Here is a 23,121-nt window from a genome sequence, read left to right as displayed (position 1 = left end):
ATGCACTGGCTGTGAACACAGTTAGTGACTTGTTGATAGTGACAGGTCATAGTGCATCTTTGGCTCATTGATCAACAATAATTTAGGTTTATTCATCACCCCAGAGCCCCACAAGTGAAGTCCCTCCAGTCTCCAGGTGGTGCAGCAGGTGGTGGTTGGTGGCCTGGCAGAGAACCAACTGCCTGCAGCTCTGGACAAACTGGCAGCAGGCCAGATACACTGGAGGGCTGTTAGCTTGACCACATTAACTCCCTAAAAGGGTGTAGAGCCCCGAGAGGCCCCACTATTCATGACAGTTTCATTGTGTCTGCAGACATCCAAACACTAACCAGTGCTCTTATCTTTTTCTTTTTGATTTATTGAATAAGAAGATTGGCTGACATTTGCATGTTCATCAGTGCTGCAAACTGTTTGTTCCCCAGTATATTGTAGAGATGATTCACATATATAGTAAGTTCATTATCATTGGGTTTTTCTGCCTCACTGACACAATGAGGTGCATTGATTATCTGCAGCAGCTCACTGTGAGCAGGTCTTTGTGACTACAAGTCCTCTGCATTATTCTCTCAGCACTAAAATACTTGGTGAATCTCTTTTAAATAAGGAACTACTAAAGTTAGAGCTAATACACCCTTTATTTTTGCGAGTTTGTTAAGCTGTTAGAAACTACTGTCAGACTGTATATTTGGTTACTGCAGCCTAAGCTATGAGATTAGGTAATGAGGTGCCCATCACATTTGATGGTGCAAATTGCTAAATACATGTGCAATGAATCAAAGAGTGTAATACACCCGTCATTCCACTTCAGGATTCTGTGTCAGTGTCATGTTTTGCCTCGCCCAGGCGTGAAAAGTACACGCATGAGACGAAGTTGATAAAGTCCACGGAGGATTTTCCCCCGGTAGACCAGCTTTGAAATCTGTGAGAAATCAAAAGTAAAAGTTGATTTCTTACATAATTTAACGTATGTTAAATAACGTACGTGACATAATTAAATGCAAATAATTTGTTTGAAGCACAACTGTGATCTTTTCTTAACCCTAATAAAAATGCAACGTGTCACATTTAACCCAAACCATGATCTTTTCTTAACCACATGATTTTTTGTGCCTGAACCTAAGGGGCCTAACTTTTCATGCCTAACCGAGACAAAATGTGACACTGAGACGACATCTCCGAGTGAACTCAAGACTGTATTACACGCTTCAGTGTGAAACCGGGTTGGATAAAATTAGTGACGGGAACTTTTGTGGTCCCGAGGCATTGTCAGGCAGTTTGATTGGCTTTGGGTCTAGAAGAGACAGGCCTTGAAGAGTGCTCATTAGTCACGAAGAAACATCATGCTCGGTTGGTAAAGTACAGTCTGCTGGACAGAGGTTGGAGTGAGAACTGTGGTGACCGGTTGCCGTGGCGTTCCTGCAGCCTCTGGTGGCTCTGAACCAACTTCCTCCATGAACTCTGATCCAAATCAAACATCCCTGCATGCTACTTACAGTACGTGACACACAAAGTTCAGTGTAAAGGTGTGTGCGTGTGTGTGTGTGTGTTTCCTCGTCCTTTCAGGGGTTGTTCCCTGCACGGTGTCACGCAGTGCGATACGTCTCCCAGTTCATTCAACTGTCAGTGTGTGAAAGCGACACTCTCTCAGGATGAGAAATTCCCGCCGTGTTTTCATTCAACGTGACACCGAGGACTCGACACCACATTAAAGCATTACTTTGCAGCGGGGATCGTCCTGTGTGGGTCCCTGCAAAAACATCACGGTCTGTTTGATGACAGTGAGGGAGTTTCTTGTGCCCCTGTGTGGCCAAAGATTAGAGGAGGGATCAATAAGAGTAGTGCACAAAAATTATAAATGGCCAAACAGAAAGGAAGCTTTTATGTGGACAGCAGCAAAAATATTTAAACATGTTGTAGACTGCGTACACTTTGTATGACATTTGACAGAACAAGTATCAGGGGTGAAGTAACATGAGGCCAAAACAGCCTCAGTCGACCCGCCTGCATGATGAGATTAATGCAGAAACTTGGCTTTCTCAGACAGTACAGAAATGTGCTGAAACTCAGAAATCAGCCCCCTAGAGCATAAAACTCTGAATTATTTAAGTGTTACATTTTTAAATTATTAATTTTAATGTCATTACTTTGATAAAAATTCCTCACATCTCCCACTACATAATGACATTAAAGCTGGCACTTGACCTCACCATCATAAAACGTACAAAATTCTTGGTGCAAAGTTTTGTAAAGTTGCAGCAGGATGGTAATTATCAGAGCAAAGAAGAATCTAGAAAACATGAAGTTGGGTTTGCAAGTTGTTGACTGACTCCTGGTGAGGAAAGAAGCTGGTAACAAATACATATAGGAGGCTTATCATAACCAAAGCCTTCGTAGAAACATAGAAACAAATAGAATATATTGAAGGTATTTTAAGTAATTGCATTTGCTCTGACCAACAAGTTCTGAGGCTGTTGTGCCCAAACAGAGCGTAGTACATTAATGTGCATGGAGCAAGTGGAAGCAATAACTTTTATGAGGAAGTATTCCAACGTTATGTTGCATGATTAAGATCAGCACCAGTGTAACATGTGTTTTTGTGGTCACTGATAGGTTGGCATTTGCTATTTTACAATAGACTTGAGCAGAGAGTGCACATCAAATGTGGATGTAGTTTCCAGGTCTGAAAAATGAGTTGCCTTAAGCTGCAGTACCACTGAGTTCCGCTAGAGGTTTTCACCCAAAAGCCTCCGGCTCCAGAGACTCCCATTGAATTAGTATCATAAAATTCTCAAGTTTTCTCTGTGTTGTTAGCTAAATTCGCTCCTTATTCGTTTTCTGGCCGTCCATCTGAAAATAGTCCCGTCATTAATTGGAAAATAAGCTTCAAAAAGCAGTGTTTTGGGGGGGGGCGGGTCTGTTTGATTGACAGACCTGTGGTGCAGTCAAGTTACGGCTATCGGTGTTACGGTAGTATTGATATTGGAACACGGGGCTGGTCTCACATCACCATACAATAAAATATCGACAGATTAGGTATTAGGCTCGTCCAAATATGATCTCTACCGGCTCCAAACCGCTCCGAACGAGCAAGACGGCGCCGCCCAGATTCCGAACTCGAGGCTTCATAACAGCCGTTGACAAACCATTAGGTGACGTCACTGTTGGTTGCTGCTTGGCTGCAATACAACTTGCAACTTTTTTTTTTAACCATCACTACTATTCAGTTAAGCTCTGAACTGTTATCTACCCTACAAGTGGTTTAGTATGGCTGATATAACTTCATACATTTTATAACATTGTGTCTCACGAACCATAGTAGTAGGAATTCCTCTCTGTACGTACATGTGTTTGTGTGCTAACACTGGATGAGTCTGTATGTGCGTCCCTGTGTGTGTGTGTGTGTGTGTGTGTGTGTGTGTGTGTGTGTGTGTGTGTGTGTGTGTGTGTGTGTGTGTGTGTGTGTGTGTGGTTCAAGAGGGAGCAGCAGGCGCTCCCGTGTCCTCCTAAGTGCTCCTGAATGTCACATCCTATCTGCAGCCCGTCCCCGAGGCTCTAACGGACACTCCATCCACTTGTCAGGTGATTAATCTCCGCTCCTCTCTCTGCCTCGTCGGCTCTCCGCCGCGTATCCGCTCTGTACACACAGCTTCGTCAGCCGTTCACGGGGCCATCACACTCACACACACTCATCCAAATGACAGTCCCTCTCCCAGTCACTTCCCAGTGAAGATCAATGAGGGGACGGATGTATAATTTAGTACATTAATTTAGAGGTGGGGATGGTTTTTTTGTGTCAGTGCTTTGAACGGCAGGATAATCGTGATTCCTCAGAGGATGAAGTTACACGAGAGAGAGAGAGAGAGAGAGAGAGAGGAAGTAGAGGTAAAAGGTAACAGGAATAGGAGTGGATAGCTCAAATCTTAGCTGATTCCTTATATATATATGTGTGTGTGTGTGTGTGTGTGTGTGTGTGTGTGTGTGTGTGTGTGTGTGTGTGTGGTGGCTGATGCAGAAATACCTGGGATGCCCTGGGAAGCTGTGTTACGGCACTAATGGGCTTCTGGGGGCAGAGCGTGTCAGGGCTGATGCTTAGGTGTGACCCCTCAGCTCTCACTGCTGAATGCTGATCAGCGATGGGAGGGCTGAGGCGAGCACACGGAGGATGAGACAGCAGTCGAGATGGCATACCTGTACATGTATGTATTAAAGCACAGACACAGACACGCAGAGAAAGAGCGGCCTATCAATATGACAAGCTGGTCACATATCACAATCAGAAGATCTTAATAAATCCCTGCAGGGAGATGGCTTGAATCTGCCGTGGTCTGCCGTGGTGAAGCACCTCTCGTCCTCCATAAAGGCGAGGCGTTCATGTAAAGTGGACGGGTTATTTCTGTCGAGGGCCGGCGCTGAGCGTTTACTGTCTTACTGTCTGACCGCCACTGCACCGCCGAAGAGCAGAAACCCTCCATTTTCCAGCAGCCCTGCGCTGAAATATTTAGCCGCTCAGTCCAGGCTCAGAAAGGCAAAGTGCGTTTAATGAGATGTGCCGTGCCATCTCCATCTTGTAACTCCCAATTGAGGTAGACAATGAGATTTCATTGGCCCATACAGTGTAATCCTTGACTTCCTTAATGTAATTGGAAATCAGAGTCCCCTTCAGAGTGTCCCTTTCTTCCTCAAAGCAGCTGGACGGACTTTTTTTTTTTTTGTATCTGTGATGTTATTGGTCTCTAAAAGGCTCAGGATGTGGATCATTTATTGTGGGAAACCAATAAAGTTCCTTTATGACAGTGCCAGGTAGTCTTACATGTGTATCAGTGCCTGAAGCCTTTAGTTTTATCAGCAACGTTACACGGTTGTATTAGCGGCTGCTGCGGGCCAGTTTGTTGGATTGTGGGATTAAACTTTGGGTCAAGTCTGCCGGTTATTCTCCGTATTAATGATGTAAAAGTTGTGTCTCTGTTGAGTTAAGGTGTACAGATGCACAATATCCTGAGAGGATTACTTCCCAAAACAAGTTTTCAGAGTGGAAGACAAAGAGATTAAGCCATGTCTGCTTGTCTCATTTTCTATTCTGCCCAAAATATAAATATATAAATTTATATTTTTCTCCCTTTTTCACAATTTTCCACTCTTTCAACCCGTCGCGTCTCTCTCCGGCTCCAGCTGTTGCCACGGCTCGACCAGTTATTCACACATAATTACAATCTATTTAGGAGGAATCACTGAAAAGACCGGCGCTGTTAGCAGCTCATTTTCTACTAAATTAACTTGTGCTCAGAACAACTTGAGTACAGCCGAGGAAAAGGGGCCCTCCTAAATATTTCTGTATTGCCTGTAAGTAAAAGTCGTAATGAATATGAGTTTTTCATCACACACAGACACAGTGTTGGGAGTTGGGGCGCTGTTAATTGAAATGTTGGTTGTTTTGTGTAAAAATAGCCGTGTGGCGCTCTGATAGCCTTTATTAGTCTCTCGGGCGCTGTTTAAATGGCACACAGAAAATGTCATGTGTATGAATCTATTACTGCTTGCAGATAATTGAGGAAGTGAAAAATGCACAGAATACACAAATAAAGTGGATTTAGACTTTATATATGTTTATATTTAGATTTATAACTGTATTTTTTTTAATGGTAATTGCACTTAATTCATCTGATAACGACGATAATCTGTCTTCCATTGTTTGGTGAAGGTGTACCTTATACAACCGAATGTGGCTGTCAGGCTCCGCTGGCCTGTATGAGACATGACTCTAATGTGTCACAGTGAATGGAGAACAGCAGGGCGGGAGGTAGGCAGCACACTTTGTGCCCACGAGGCACGCCAAGATCAAGCAGCGGAGAGCAAGGAGACATTCCTCTGCATACATGAATATCATTCCAGCGAGAGAGGAAGAAGAACAAAGGCCGCAGAAGTTAATGGTGTTTTTATCTCTTCCAAGTGCGTCTTCGGCGTCCTCATGCAGGCGCCACGTTCAAAGACGAGAGAGAAAGCAGCTCAGCAGGAGTTCTTTGTGGCAATGTGTTTTTCTTTACCTCCTATGTCCCTCATACTGTAGAGCCGTATCGATGTTTTATTATATGGTGATGTGAGACTAGCCCTGCGTTCCAATATCAATACTACAGTACCAGTGTCCTACTACATCCTGGTCATATTTTGCAGTAATTACACAGCATGCTACTCTGGCTGTTCTGACCCACAATCTTTTGCGCGACGGAAGATACGTCGCATTGACTGAGCCGCAGAGATAGTTGGTGGCGCTAATGCTCCACCCGCAAAAGAAAGAAGGAGTAGAAGAAGAAGAGGCATTAATAGGAAGCTACTCATTTTAAAATCTATCACTTTGTCATTTTTTTTGATCAAAAATATCATTGGATGATAATTTTGTAAAAGCAACTTATTAATTTCTACAAAATAAGTTGCAAGTATTTCATGAAAAATATTGCAATAATTGATTCTATCCATATTGCTCAGGTCTATTTTATGGAATATAAGATATGAAGAGATGGATTTGGAAAGAAAAACAAATGCAGCTGAACGCTGCGAGGTGCTGAATCCACAAATCGTACGGTGAAAGAACAACAGGAGTGACAATTTGAGCATGAAATGCTGCACAATATAGAATGCTCCTTTAAAAAAACAACAACATTAAATTATTAACATTTAGAAGAAGTATTTATTTCTATAACTCATGTACACGAAAAGTAAACTTCAGCAACTTCATTAGTCACAAAACCACGGGAACACCTACCATCTCCGAGCCATATCAGGACATTCATCACTTATTAGTGATGTTTGAAACTCATTTCCTTTGTAGTCTGAACTTTTCTGTATTAGGTTGTGTTTTCAGTAGTGTTTCATTTTATTGCTAACACAAAGGAGCCCACATGTGAGCGACACCGTGCTGCTGAAGGACTGAGAAAAGATCGCTCTGCTGAATAATGATGACGTTTGAATCATAAATTAAATCAAATTAAACCTTTAATGTTTCTCCGAATGATTTGCAAACAAAATCACTTGTCTGCTGAGGGAGTCGGCCTTATTCTGCACGCGCTCTTCCCCTAAACTTAATTGCTACGGTCAAGGTGCCCTTGGGCATGGCACTTAACTCCCTCTTCTCAAGGAGCTGATCTGTAACCTGCGTGTGAACATGTGTAAATGCTCTCTTTATGTATGCACTGCGTTTCGTGAAGGAGAACACCCATGTTCAGCAAACCTGGACAAATAAAGGTCAAAAAAATAATGATCATCATTGCCACCAACATCACGGCACTCCAGCGTCCCCCTGCTCCCCTCGCCGCCTCTCTGCCAAACACCCAGAACAAGCTAATTAAATCTTCTGTCAGCCATGGAAATCGCTCTGCTTTCATCCTCCCTCCATTCACGTCAGTCACATCAGGGACATGCATAATGACACGTGTTTTAGGGCTGTAATTCCCCCGCGCGTGTTAGACATTTCTCTCTGGTCGCCCCCGCCTGCATCCTAATCACTAATGTGGCGCTGTTCTCACACTGTGTCGGTGCGCACCACTCGGCCGAGACCCGCTCCTTTTCTTTTAAAAGGCGAGTTGAGGAGGACGTGTGGCAGCTTTGAGAGTCAGTTAGCGAGGCTGTGCAGCTCAGACGGCAGCAGGAGGACACACAGGTTGTGCCAAACACTCAGGTACACACGCACACACACACACACACACACACACACACACACACACACACACACACACACACACACACACACACTCTCTCTCTCTCTCTCTCTCTCTCTCTCTCTCTCTCTCTCTCTCTCTCAGGGCTGCCACTCGTTCAGGAATGCACACTTACCTAGGAGTCTCTGTAAAAGCAGAGCAATACTCAAAACACTGACAGGACATTTTACGAACAGCCAAAGCTCCTCACAGCAGGAGGATTTAATGCAAAAGTTATGTGTGCTTTCTGCCTGTGTTTGACTCCTCTTGCTCTCGGTGTGTGTGTGTGTGTGTGTGTGTGTGTGTGTGTGTGTGTGTGTGTGTGTGTGTGTGTGTGTGTGCGCGCGCGTGCGTGTGTGTGTGATGAAGCCAAGATATAATGAATAGGGACAGTGCCATCTCGTTTGGCCTTGAAGTGCTGTTTTCCAGCTGAGAGAGCCATTAACCTGTTAGTGGTGACTGAATGTGAGATTACACAAACTGCCCAGACTAAAACACAGACTTCAGGTTTCAAACGCAGCAACGCATCATGAATCTTTGACAATAACGTAAACATTTCTTTTTCACGTCTGCTCCCACTTGTGAAAATGTGGAAGTGGGTCAGTCGGCGTGCTGCTCCGGGTGCTTTCAGTTGAATACATGGGAGTTAAAATGAAATTGTTCTGTGTGTGTGTGTGTGTGTGTGTGTGTGTGTGTGTGTGTGTGTGTGTGTGTGTGTTCCTCAGACGAGTGCGGTGCTGTGTTCAGGAGGCTGTGCTCTGCTGGCTGTCAGCTCCCTGTTGGCCATCATCACCATCTTCCTGCCCAGTGGAGGATGTGAGAGGAGGATCTGCACCCTGGCTGGATACATGCAGATGGCTGCAGGTCAGTAGAGACATGAACACACACATCAACACAGCTGCATGCGGAGTACTCATATTTTTTTATTTGCCAGATAAAGAACTTCCTCGTCATAAATGTACTGACAAAGATCCTTAAAGTCCTACATCTATTTAACATAAATGTTTTCAGAGTCGTCCCTCTCAGATATAAGGGATGCTCTCGGTAACAAGTGCTGATACGGCTGCCTGTTACCACAACTATAAAAAAAAAAAAAAAAAAAAAAGGGAGCTGACTTTGCCCATCAATCAAAAAACGAAAGAAACAACTCGAGGACAACTGCTGCTAGGCAACCAGAGTCTGCATGGCGTGGGTGAGGCGGCGAAGGGAAGGCGAGCATAGATTTAGAGCCTGCTGTAAAAAGACAATTATGCCTCCTTAACACAGGTCATTGGTTCAGGGCTACGTGTGACTTATCAGGACGCCGCTTTCACTCGAACAGCGAAGTAGTCCCGTAAACACGACGCAGGCTCGTCCGCAATTGAGTTTTAAAAACCAATAACACACCACGGCTCATGTCACTGTTTGGTACCGGCCTCCACGCGCTTGCCTTGTGTATCGGACCATTTTAATGGCAGCTGGTCTACAAAGGTGAAGCGTTTTCCTGTTACATGAGAAGATACGGTTCATGTGTGTTTTCAGTCAGAGCAACATATTGTCCTGTACCTGTTGCACTTTTACGTTTTACCACCGTAATACTGTAAGAAGCAGTGATTGCGCTGCTGGCTTGCTGATGATAAATTAATATGACATATTCCTGTGCACACACTTGTGTTGCTATCGAGTGAACAGCAAGACTCTAACAAATGACTGAAAGTAGAATTATTTTGGGATTAAATGCCTTCAAACCTTTTGACATTCCTCTCAGCTGTCGTTTGTGTTCAGTGCCAGTTAGCAAATGCTTTGATAGCACGTTGGCAAGCTAACGTTGAGCCTGTCGCATTCAACGTGCTAAATGAATACGCTTGACCTTCTCGACTTGAAGTTTGCATTTGGTTAAAACAATCGTTTTGCAGCTTGCCAGCATGACTCCTGACTCTCGGCCTTGTGTTTCTACAATTGTGGTCATTTCTGCCCTTCGAGCACTTCTGTTGCAGATGTAATTTAGTGTGCGACGAGGTGCAGTGCTATATGTTGATGCACCGCAGTGCATCTGTCACGTGTCACTGCACTGTTGGGTTGTGGATTGTTTCTAAGGTTGCGTAACCACTCTCGTTGCAAGCTTACATACAAAAGTCAATGACATAGCCTGAATATTTTCACATTAATAAAGTCAACAGTACAACTTTGCTATTTTGAACAGTTGTTCTGGATTACTCATCTGAAGTATGATTGTATATTTCATTCATCACAAGAAAAGCCTTGTTAGGAAATGAAGGGTTTTGTCTACGTTAGAGGGCTTTTAATTTGAAACAGACTACAGGAAGTGTTGAGTTTGCATTTTGTCGTAAAGCAGTAACTTTAGCTGGGCAAACAGTAGTGGATCAAAAAGAGGCTTCTGTTGATCAGTCAATACACTTTAAATGTCAATATGAGAACTCTGTTTTTATGGGTTCTCTTGCATAACACTTTAGAGATAATTGGATCTTCAAGCACTTAAAACATTAATTAACATTAATTTCAACCAGTTCAAGTGAACTGAACATTTTCTTTCCTCACTGGGAAGAAAACAAGTGTTGTAGTGTCGTTTCAGTGTAGCCTGGCAGCACTACACCTACGAACTCAAGTCACTTCATCTCCCCGGTCAGTTCTTCAGATGCACAAACCTTTAATTGGTATTTTTACCGCCCCTCATTTACTTATGTAACCTCTGTCCTTTCCAATATTGAGTAGCTAATTTACATCCCTGCATGTGGCATTTAACTAAGAATAATTAGAGAGTGAATTCATTGAGTCGGTTAAATCTTTATTGACAAAGGTGGAACTTTCACAGGGTATGGTTAATGGTGTGTTTAAAGTGGTGCTTATTGCTCACAGCCAGACTCTCATACTTCTCTGTCTGACTCCAGAATCAGATCAATGTTGCTTTGGGAAAATGAGAAAGAGTCTGCTCAAGGCGAGAGAGCTAAACCTCTCATGAGTGAGTGAGTGAGTGAGTGAGTGAGTGTGTGTGTGTGTGTGTGTGTGTGTGTGTGTGTGTGTGTGTGTGTATGTGTGTAATCCTATTCTGTGTCTATCGTAGCTACAGACTTTGCTAAATAACAATGCGGAGCGAAGAGCCGGGCCTTTGTTCCATTTCCAGGTCGACTCTCTCGTCTAGATAGACGGAGGTTTCACAGAGAGCCCACAAAGCCCCCGAGGAGGGCAGTTCAGAAGAGTGTTTGTTTTCCCCGGCACTGTGAGTGTGTGTGTATGGTGTTGAGAGAGTGCTATCAAAGTGGCCTGATAAACTGCAACAAGCAGATTAAGAACAATGCTTTTCTTTGTGGTATGCATATCATCAGTGGCTTTCGACGGTGTGTGTGTGTGTGTGTGTGTTTTCTAGCATATTGGGAGAAATGAAGTGCTGACGAGATGCTGCTTGTCAACTCTCCCTGCGCAGCTAGAAGTGATCCCTGTTTTGATCCCCATGTTTTCTACAAGATCCCTGACAGGCAACGGAGATACCAGTGTGCGTGTGTGTGTGTGTGTGTGTGTGTGTGTGTGTGTGTGTGTGTGTGTGTGTGTGTGTGTGTGTGTGTGTGTGAGATGATGTGTAACTCTACTTATGAGGGCCAAAAGTCATTGAGAAGAGAGATAAAGAAAATAAAGGATGTCATTTTGCTGATCATACTTTAATTCAGAGTTTGGGATCAAGACGAAGATTGGAATAAATTAAAAATGTGTGGAGACAAAGGTAAACTTACATTGAGACACTCGGTTGGTTCATACAAACTATTGTTAAAACTTTGTTTGTATAGTGAGACATAGTGTAAAGATGCGGTCAATAAAAAGTGGAACTGGATTTTCAGATAGTAAATAAAGGGTTAGTGGTTGGTGTTTTTGGTGACTGGATGGACAGAGCGTCTCAGACGAGGGCTGCATGGGCCAAACCAGGAAAAGCCTTTTTTTCGAGGTAAACCCGCCCGGCTCCTTTACTTTCTCGGCCCAGCGGTCCCGTGGGTGCAGTCCAGAATTAGCTGTGAACTTGCTAACCCTCCATTGGTTCGACTCGACGCTCCATCCAGTGGTTTGAGCAGCTGCGCCGCCGAGCGCTGCCGCCATCAATGTTTTACGCTCCGAGAAAGGGAGGCACAGCATTTTCTGTGTGCTACGATGGGGAGCTTTTTTTTTTGCTGTCATGCATTTTTCATGTGCGTGCTCTTCTTCGTGGTCAGGATCCATCGGATTGGATGGCTCTCTGGATGGGCGCTGGTGTGTGTGTGTGTGTGTGGGGGGGGGGGGGGGGTGAGAGTGAACAGACAGACATCCACAAAAGGCACACAAATTATAAATAACAGTTCTTTTTTTCCCTATGACTTCAATTCTTCTAGCGGCTGAGATCTGAGTAACAGCAGCTTCACCTGAACTCTTGCAGGTAATAATAGTTAGTTTGACTCGGAGGCAGCTGAAGACGACGTTGGGGGTTCGTCGTGCTACGACGCTCTGCAGGCAGATTCTCGTAGTGCAGTTATCTGTTCAGGTCTGAAGACATGTCACACTCGGCTGAGTGTACAAGCACTTACTCCACATAAAAGCTTAATCTCAGCTGTTTTCCTGCAGGGTTATATCGCCACATTAACATATGGAGATCATTTACATTGTGTGCTTACATAAAAGTGTGCTGGAGATTTTATTTGCAGCATTGATTGCCTGTTGTTTTCTGTTTTTATTGATTGGACTTCAAGTGACTAGCAGGCTATTCCAGTTCAAAAACAGCTTTAGGTTTGAAAATCGTTCTTTGGGAGCTTCATGGGTTGAGAACTTGAAAGGGATCCGCCTGAAGGCTTGTTTTTCTGCTTTTGAAAGAGATATAAACCACAGGGTGTTTTTTTTTCTAACTTGTACAGTTGGAGATGTTTGTGTTGCTCCATCTGGAATAACAGCAGCAGCTTGTGGTTTTTCATTCTTACATAAAAGGAGAGAAATGGTACTCGGCAGTAGATAAGGAAACTCAAATCTGGTATTGGCGCTATATTTGGCAGCACTGTTTTAACAAATATGAGAAATTTGTTTCTGGTAGGGATCCTGCAATTTAAAAAAATGTATATTTCATGTGATGCATCATGAAAGTTGTGTTGCTTTTATCCCAAAATATCAAGACTTCACAGATTGAGGAAAGAAATCAGTTTTCAAGCTGAAAGTATAATGCATTAATTGAACACCTTTTTTGATGTTTCAAACCAAACAGATTAAGTCTCAAAAAATGACTTAATCTTGTAGATTTAGACATCAGAATATAATTATTGTATATATATAACTTGAAGTTGTTTTAGAATTGCTAGCCGTGCGACTTAGTGAAGGCAATGTTGATCCGAATTGGTTCGGACTACATCATCTCTAGTACTGGATTACTATTTATTTGCCTCTCAGGATTTAGATGTCAGCATGTTTAATATTTGCTAATTTGAGTGCTAAACACGGTTAGCATTATACCTGTTTAAAATCAGCCTGTTAGCATACTGTTGTTAGCATTTAGCTCAAAGCATCAGTGTGAAGAAGTACAGGTTCTCAGAGCTGATATCATGGCATCCATCTTATCTTAATTATAGGTTATGAGAGGTAAGACTCAGTATTTCACAAACGTACGTGTCCCAACGCATATTATGAAGCGTAAATGTTCTTTTTTCTGCTTTGTCATCATCTTGCATCTTCTCTGATTTATTCTGTGACCCTCGGTGGCTCCCGGCCTTCGTGTTTGTTTGAAGCGCAGCAAGTTGCTTCTGGGGAAAGTGGAGCTCGTGTTATCCAACAACATCAGTAACAACAAGTCCACTCTTTTGATATCTGCCGATATCACAGTGCTTTGCTGCGTGTCAGCCGCAGATCTGTATTTAAATTAAAACCGTGACACTTTGGCTGCACTTGCCACGAAATGAATGAAAACTGCAGTCGCAGCAGAATGACTGAAAAAGGACTCTGTGCGGGGAAGTTATCACTCGCTCTGTGGGCCAACTTTTGGCTGAAAAAGGTTTGTAATTTGCAGCTGAACTCTGCACAACCTCAGCTGGAACCGGTGAATATTTACCTTCAAAGATCCTCTGAAACTCTGCCGTCTTATCTTCATCCTCATCAGGGTGTTTTTTTTTTTTACCGCGACCCAGGGGCTGCTGGGGAAGGGAAGGGAAGGGAAGGGAAAGGAAGGGGAGTGTGTGTTCCTGTGTGTTCCCACACATCAAGTTTCATCGTGCTGATGCTGAGGAAGCCCGGCGTGCTGTGTCAGCGCTCCCTTGGGCAAAGCTACTATGCAGATGTCCTCCGAAACACGGTGATGAAAATAGGAAGTGGCTTTGATCAAAGCACTTGCAGTCTTATTTCAGTGCTGCTGAGCCCATATGGCAGCAGTGCCAGGTGTCAATCATCTCTCCGATGCAGATGAATACATCTTCCATATCAGGCTGGATTAGAGCGGCAGACTCTATTAGCAGAACGTGTTCCTCCAACAATTAAATTACACTTAGAGACTCTTTTTTTTTTTACTTTCATTTCTGCGTGAGGAAAGATGATTGGACCATCACTCATGTCACTATTAGTATTCTCAGAGGTCTTCGTGGGAAAAAGCTTCTTTTTCTTCCACAGCAAACCGAAGCATTGTTTGATTATCTCTGCCAACCTTGAACTCCTTCTGGCTGCCTCCAGGCACAAAATGTACTTCCTGTCCAGTTTTCCACACTGAGACGAGGGCAACTTCCGGTCAACCGCCTTATTATTTTTATTTTTGGTCAAGAGCTCTGTGCTCCGCCCTTCAGGCTGCTTCCCCTCTCATTTACTATGCTGTGTGTCTGGGAGTGTGTGTGTGTGTGTGTGTGTGTGTGTGTGTGTGTGTGTGTGTGTGTGTGTGTGTGTGTGTGTGTGTGTGTGTGTGCAGTTAATCCATGACATGTCACTCCTCCATCTTCCATCCAACTTTTCCTTTCATCCTTTTTCTCTCTTAACTCCTCTCCTCCTGCTTCTAGAGTCTTCCCCACCAGCTCGTCTTTCTTTACCACAATCAGAATCACAGACTGCTTCTCGGTGCCTGTTTTCTGTCAATCGCTGATATTTCATTCTCTTTCATCATGAGTGCGGCCGGCTCGAGGCTTTCGCACGCACCGCAAAAGTACATTTGTGCAGTTAGGAAACTCGTTCACGGTCAAATCTCACTGATCCGCCGGAGAAGTCAGAGGCAGAAAAGTCGATTACGCCTTTACACATAAGTGCCTGCTTTGTTTTGTGCGTGTGTTTTGTGCGCTGACAGATTGTGACCCAGTTTAGATGCGGTGTGATGCTGACACTGTAACCCCCCCTTCACCTGCAACTCACAGCGCGCTGACAATAGACATTAATCATAGATGTGCGTCATGTCACTCAGAGTGTGTGTCTGTGTAAGTGTGTGTCGGTGTCACCTTTTGTTGCTTATTTTGCTCTCGCTGTTGACAGTAATGTGATTGGTCACCGTCCTCCTGTTCACACACACACACACACACACACACACACACACACACACACACACACACACACACACACACACACACACACACACACACACACATTTTTGCAGCAATGTGAACATGTTCTGTTGGTTTGCGCCCTCAAGTCTCATGAATTAAACAGGACAGGAGCAGATTTACACAGAAATTATTAATATTTACTGGAGAAACACTGCACAGCCGCTTCATATGCAAACTTGACAAAGCATTTACAAATACACAACATGTTTGATTCATTCATTAATGCATTTTCCTGCCGTATTACAGCATCTGTCAGGATTACAAATGGAGCCAAATGAATAAACAAAAAACTGGGCCTAATGTCTACTTATGAATCAAAGCCTGTGTGTGTTAGTGTATTTGTGAATGCTACTCTCACTCATTGGTCTAATCTGATGTCTACTGTAATTATGAGCACGGAGGAACTTGGCTCTGCTCACTCACTGATACATTACCCACAAAAAACACAGTAACAGGTCCAGCAGTCAATTAGAGCTGGACTGCAATTAAGACTGAACTTTCATCCTGTCCAATTCATCATTTCTTTAATGTATTTTTTTATTTACTGGAAAGGCCTCGTAGACTTTGTGTCGAGATCAACAGGTTTTTTTTTTTATTATCTAACTTTAATGTTGCCTTTTAAAGGCGCGTCTGTGCTTTGATATGTCCCTCCTCATCTAATGTGAAGAGGCAGTAGTTTCAGAGATTTTTTTTTCCCGATGATATTAATGTTCTTTACAATGTTAATTAGACGTCCCTATCTTTTGTATATGCTGGAAACTCTATGATTATCTCTCTCTCTTACACACACATACACACACACACACACACACACACACACACACACACACACACACACACACACACACACACACACACACACATACTGAAACTACCCGACCGAGTGGTGTGACGCTGCAAATGACATGTTGATGGAGGAGAGGAGGTAAGATGAAAGGAGGGAGTTTTATTTATTTTCTTTGACTTTTTTCATGTGTGTTCTGGTGGACCGCTTCAGTCCCTCCCTTCTGTCAGACGGAGGGTCCAAAACATGCCGGTCTGTTTCGTATTCCTCTCCTGTCTCTCTTCTCCTCCTGCTCCTCCGTCATTCTGCCATGAAAGCTCCAGCAAACACACACACACACACACACACACACACACACACACACACACACACACACACACACACACACACACACACACACACACACACACACACACACACACACTCACACTCACAGATTCACACACAAGCACACTCAAAGAAGTAGTGGCTATGCATATTACATGAGTCCTCCACCTCTGAAGGCCTCTCTGCTTTTTTCATTTTGCAACTTACAGCAGAGATGATGAGGTGGAAGCCAGATCCTGCACTTAAGGGCTGTTTCCTCTCTTTACTGCCGGAGTTGCTCTTTACGGCTAGAGATCTTGTGTGCTGCAGTTTAAAATATCAATATGCAATTCAGTAAGATCTTTGTGTAGTGATTGTAAACAGCGGACACCAGGAAATTAAAGAAATCCTTTGCATATGGATGTTTCCCATAAATCCAATTACTTTGCTGCTTGTTGGCTTCACAGAGGATGTTGCATGTGTTGGTGGGAAGGTTTCAACAGAAAGCTCTTCTTTTCTTGTGCCTTTGATTTGTGTCCACAAATAATATCACAGGTTTGATTGCAATAAACTCATGTATGAGGCAAGTGTCCAATTAGTTATAAGTAAATAAATAATCATATTAATCGTGAAATGTGGTGTGCGCTATGGTAACAACAATTTCTGTTATGAGGAACAGGAAGCACCTGTGCAAACACTCAGGTGTGTGTTCTGGTTGTTTGCTAGTTTTTAAGTGGATCTACAGTAGATGCTCGCAGCAGACTGGCTCAGATATGGTCACACAACTGTGTGTGTGTGTGTGTGTGTGTGCGCGTCTCCCAAGAATTCCCACCAGTGCGTGTTTGTGTGTGTGTGTGTGTGTGTGTGTGTGTGTGTGTGTGCACGTCTCCCAGGAATTCCCACCAGTGCCTGTTTGAAGAGAACAACAGCCAGGATGACTCATTGTTGTGTCTGTGGCTGTTGGATTGCAGCTGCTTTAGTCCTCCAAACTGGGCCCTCAGCCGTAAACACACACAAGTGTGTGTGTGTGTGTGTGTGTGTGTGTGTGTGTGTGTGTGTGTGTGTGTGTGTGTGTGTGTATGTGTGTGTGTGTGTGTGTGTGTGTGTGAACATGTTAATGCGTGCTCTCCTTTCAGTTTCATTTCTCTTAATGCGATCTTATCTTCATCCCTCTCATGCAGTGATTGATCCTCTGCTCAGAGGCTTCTCTTGAGTGTGCAGTGATGAGTGAGATCTTGTGCCACTTTGTCGTGTTTTTGTTTGTGCCATCTGTGTTGTCGGGAATTTGTTTTTGCTGGCAATATGAAGGCTCGAGACCGCCGGTACCTGTCACACGCACACCATGATTGATTAGGCAATGACGCTCAATTGCTATTGCTTTGGTTGTGTTTATTGACTTCCTCATTTGCATGAGGTAAATAAATGCGTTTGCTCTGCTAAGTGAATTAAAAATGATGCATCGGAGACTTCTGTGTAGGTGCGTGTATGAATGTTGACCAACCTATTGTAAATTCCTCTACATATAGCATATGTGAAAATCATGTCATGAAACAATGGGGTTCGAGAGATTTCAGCTCATATCCAAGTCGATCACTCAGTAGCCGACTGATGTTCACAACGTAACAGAGCCTCCGTCAAGAAAGGTTGAAGATGAATTCATTCGTCACCTCAGCAGTGAATTAATTAGAAAACATATGTCGAAAATATTTTCCTTGTTAGGCAATAGTTTTGGGACATTTTGGGAAATATCTGTTCATACAATATGAGTGCAGCTAGCAGCTACTTAGCTTAGTGGTGGAAAAAGAATAAAAACAATTGGCTAAAACAACTAGCATGGTTCTGGGATAAAAACTCACTAATTAACGTGTTATCCCTGGATTTCTATATTTAATATATTTTCTAAATTTGGAAGATGTGGCTGGGTCAGGGACCTGCGAAACTAAATGGAAACAAGACGGTTACATCCGTGCATAGTGGAAAATGGTGGAAAAACCGAGGGAACGATGCCGATGCCGTGTTTTGTCCCCCTGTGATCTCAGAATCTGAAGTCGTGACACCCCCCCCCCCCCCCCCCCCCCCCGTGATTGTCGCCATTTTTATCGTTTCAGGCAAATCAGGATGTTCTGATTATATCCTTGTTTCTCGGTTGTGCCGTCTAGTGGAGTCCTCCAGTAACATACAGAGTACAGAAACAAGTGTGAGCAATAATGTTCACAATGCAAATTATTCTCAACGTGAATGTGTGGTTCAAAAGCAAGTATATCTGCAGCCTAAGCAGTAAAACTTAAATACAGCATTTTCCAGCACTAGAGTGTACAATGTAGATAAATTGTAGATAAAACAAGACGGAAAAAGAACATCCTGTTTTGAACTAGCTGAGAATATTTTCACTGCATGTGCAGCTGCTGACTTTGCAGGTCTGCACGGATAAAAAAAAACAAAAACTAAAAACAGAGGTGATCCAGGGCATGTTTGAGCTTTCATGTGTCCACAGCAAAGAGAGCAGCAGAAGGAATATTTTCTCACAAGGACATCAGATGGCGGCGAGCAGCTGGGGACAGACTTTACATTCAGTGGGCTGGATAAGAGCAGGTCTCAGGTAGATTCAGGGAGGATGTCAGAGAGCGGTGCAGCAAAGGCAGCTCCACGTTTGTTGTTCTGTCTTTGAGGTAGAGAAAACCAGAGCTGCATGAGAGTTGAAGATAATCTGCACAGGAAAATAACATCTAGCTGTCTCGTCTTTATATTTATGTACATACTCATACACATATATATAATACATAAAGAGATTATGATGTACAGTTAGCTGATGGGAAATCAGTTTCAAACACACAGTCATTGTGTCCCTTGGGGAGAACAATGAATCACTTTGGTCTCTTAAAAAGGCTTTTACACTTAATGGGTCTTTGTTCATTTATGGCTGTGCTTCATTTGATGCTGATGTCGCCGTGTCAACAGTTGCAGTGAAGCTCCACCCACTCCAGTCCTGATCCATCTGATCCGTGTGTCCGATCCAACGAGACGGATTTCAAATGCAGAGTCACATTTGTGTATTTAGACACCACTTCTGCTTTGTGTATAACAGTTGTTGAGCTGTACAGCCTGTAGAGTAATTCCTGTTTGCTCAGTCAGGAGGACAGTGTATCTAATGTATCACAGCTGCTTTCACATATTCACTGTGTGAAAGTAAGTCACGTCCGTCTGGCCACTCAGCCTGCAGACCACAATATATTACACCAGTGAAAGATGCCTGGAATTTATTGAGATTATAGAAGCTGACTGACATTTGGCAAGTGTGTGTGTGTGTGTGTGTGTGTGTGTGTGTGTGTGTGCGTGCGTGCGTGCGTGCGTGCGTGCGTGCGTGTGTGTGTGTATTTTGAGGATGAGCTCCAGTAAGATTGTAGCATACCACTTCGTCTTTGTCAAAAAGATGGTACACACAGGTGCATGTTTCCCCACCTTGACACACACACACACACACACACACACACACACACACACACACACACACACACACACACACACACACACACACACACACACACACACACCACATACCAAATGATGGAGAGAGGGCTTCACATTCCTATCTTGACCCCCCTGGGCCCCACATACCCTCGGCTTGATGCTTCCTTAAATCAAATACATACTCTTTGGCCGCCCTCTTCCCCACACGAAGCACAAAGCACAAGCACGCAGGCACGCACGCACACACACACACACACACACACACACACACACACACACACACACACACACACACACACACACACACACACACACACACACACACACACACGTGTCGTAAAAGCAGTCAGTTGTGGACGGTTCTTTATCCCTACGTCAGGACCACACTCGCATATTATTTAAGGCCTGTCCACATGCACTTACCCCCCCCCCCCCACACACACAAACGGTCTATTGACTTCATCGATCATTTTTGTAATGAAATCCGTCCTCATGTTTTCATCCCCAGATCCTCTGTTGATCTCGATGTGAGATGTTTTCGTTATATGAAACTGATATGTAACCTCCAGGATAAATTCAGAAGCTGATTAATCTTCATGTCTGTTTCATGTCTAAATTGAATAAGTAAAAGTGATGAAAAGAATATCTTCTGATTTTTAAAAAAAATAATCTATCATTATTTCCAGCCCTATTTTTAGATTTTAAAATTACTCACCTTATGATTGTTTCAAAAATAATAGTCCTTTTTTGTGGTGTTTCTATTATTGTGTCCCCCTTTGCTAAACTTTCAGTTGACCTTAGATAAAGAAAATGTGTTTGCTTCTATGACACCAGCCTATTATGAAATCAGGTTTGCGCAGCGGTGTAGAAAACACACATGCGGTTACCTCCTAATTGATATGTCCTGTGTGCGTTGGGCTGCTCACGCGCCTCATGTTGATTGATCCACTGATGGGATGGATGCTCCCCAGCTTGTGATTTAATCTGTTACAGCACCGTGTAGACAGAGAGGAAAGGAGAGAGAGAGAGAGAGAGAGAGAGAGAGAGAGAGAGATCTGCCTTTCCTCTTCTCTCTTTGGCCCAAACCATCCCTCACCTCGCTCGTCTCTGTGATTACAGTTAAAAGAGGGCACCTCACAGGAGCAGACAGACAGGGGAGGAAGATGGATGGGGCGAGCAGCCAGTCTGCAACCAAACAGATTAAAGCCTGGTCTCACCCAGCAGCCCCTCTTGTTCATTTCACTTCTTTCAGCCTGTGACTGTGGGGGTCACGACGAGGCTGCCGGGCTGAAGCTGCAGCATGAATAAGATGGGGTCACCCTGACAGATGCATTACTCAACAACACCCGGTTATGGTCTGATTAATTGTCTTGTCTTTGAACTGGACACTGGCTCAGCTGACACTGGGACCTACTGTACCAGCCGGACCTTCCCATGGAACGAGGGGTTATGAGAGGCATTTTGGGAAGTCTCTATCAGTCAATATTTGAAGGTCCCTTCTTTTATCTGGTGTTTTATCAGTTGTCTTGATGTCCATGTTTTTGTTTTAGTCCCAAAAATCATGTCAGTTTTAGTTTTAAATATCCTCCCTTTGGCCTCTCTGTGGAGCTCTACCAACAACAAACACTTTTGTGTCTGTGACTCTGATTAATATCAGTGACCCTCTTTTCTGATTGGCTCTTTCCTGAATGGCACACGCCCAGACCAAGGACACATTTTCTTCAGTCTTGTAGCTCCACGACGGAAAGACCACTCTGTGTTTTCTTCCACCTACAACATTGGAGAGTTGTGCTCGACATCTGATATGAGTGCAAGTTTCAGACATCACAAACTTACAGAAGTGCAAATGGCCCAGTTGCTGAAAATGGCATAATTGCAATTCTCTGTGTACTGAGTGTTTGGTCACAGCAGTTTAGCTGCAAGGAAAATAATACTTCATCCGAGCATTTCAAAGTCTGACACAGTGGGCCTCCAACAAAGACAAAAACCTGCAACACCATGCCCCCAATTTGGCATTAACACCATAAAAAGTATACAAAATGAGATGATTCTCAGAGGTTCTGGAGTTAAAAGGAGCTGGCTTTGGATTTCAAAGTTGATTTATGGACATCGATTTGGATGTCTGAAACTCTGATAGTGCAATATCTATCGTGTTCAGATTCATACTTTACAGTAGAAGTCTGATATGTGATTCAAAACACTGCACTTAAGATATTTAAAGTATCTCAACAGCCTCCGTGAGCCGTGTTACAGCCACCGCTGCAGCTTTAGCTGTTAGTAATGAGGCCAAATCAGGGGACCCAGTGAATCTTACTTAATATTGATTATCCTCAACTGCTGTAAATCATTTACATTTGTATCAATGTTTTATTATTGTATGTTCTGAGCAGTGCGTGTGTGCAGGCATGCGAGGCAGCTCCCCCCACTGAAAATATTCCTGCATCAATGTTGTTGAAGCAGTGTCTTCATGCTTCCATGTTTCAGCACTTAATTTGGTGAGTACAGTGTTATCAAAAACAGACGGTCAAAAGTACAACAATAGGACTCAAGTTTTAATAATAAGGATGATAATGATTTGATTATTTTGTGAAGAGGTGTTGGAGGCTCTGAATGTCTTTTAATCACAGTTATTTGCACGGACTAATCTCATAATCCTTCCAGCTACTTTCCCCATTACCCCGTCTCACTGACGGGCAGACACAAACAACCTCAGTAGGGGCTAATACTGTGTCAGCGGGGCTGAATCGCCCGTCCAAGGATGAGATGCTCGCCATCTGCTGTGTTTACACTTTCAGACTTACAGACGGTATTCTTTTGACAGCCTTTGATGCATTAATGATTTCCCTTGTCTCTCGAGTCTCTCAGTTCGGTCTAGCCCTGTTTACTCTGGAGTTAGCTGCACTCTTTCATCATAGCTGGAATTCCCCAGGTTCTCAACTTTTAACCAAAGGATGTCAGAAAGACGTGAAGTACGGAGAGAAAAGTGTATTTTTGGCAGATTTTGTAGAAAGGCAGGCTGTCATTCTCACCTCATCAGTCTAATACTGCTCAACAGTGCTCATCTTCTGAACCCTTTAAAGATCTCTTCTGTGGAATTTCTGCTTTGTTAGATTGAGGGAAAACAAAACTCATGGTCTGGATTTCAACCTATGAGTTTATGGGAATGTTTGAATCTTAACCTGCTAATGATTCATAATCAAAAGCAGAGGAGGAATCATTACAAGTGATCAGCTGATTCAGGGACTAACTGTTATAGTCAGACTTGTAGAGAACCAGTAATGACCCATCTCAATCCTGAAGCATTTCTTACAAAATGTGCATTTTGTAAGAAACAGAAAACAGTTACCAGGAAGTCTCATACCTTCGT

General features: G+C 43.4%; 1 protein-coding gene across 1 annotated transcript in view; it reads left to right on the top strand.

Moving 5' to 3' along the window:
• The window catches only part of LOC138196647 (LHFPL tetraspan subfamily member 7 protein), a 111,328-nt gene that overhangs the window by 23,153 nt on the left and 65,054 nt on the right, over positions 1-23,121 (top strand). The window contains exon 2 of the mRNA XM_069146916.1: positions 8,414-8,552. Coding sequence (XP_069003017.1) covers positions 8,414-8,552 — 139 coding nt within the window. The remainder of the gene's footprint in view (positions 1-8,413; positions 8,553-23,121) is intronic.

The sequence above is a fragment of the Embiotoca jacksoni genome, unplaced genomic scaffold, assembly GCF_022577435.1.
Source record: "Embiotoca jacksoni isolate LCO1_2020_lvr unplaced genomic scaffold, fEmbJac1.0.p SCAF_13, whole genome shotgun sequence".
Classification (NCBI taxonomy): domain Eukaryota; kingdom Metazoa; phylum Chordata; class Actinopteri; family Embiotocidae; genus Embiotoca; species Embiotoca jacksoni.
The sequence above is the reverse complement of the archived record's forward strand: the minus strand, read 5'-3'. Positions and strand labels throughout refer to the sequence as shown.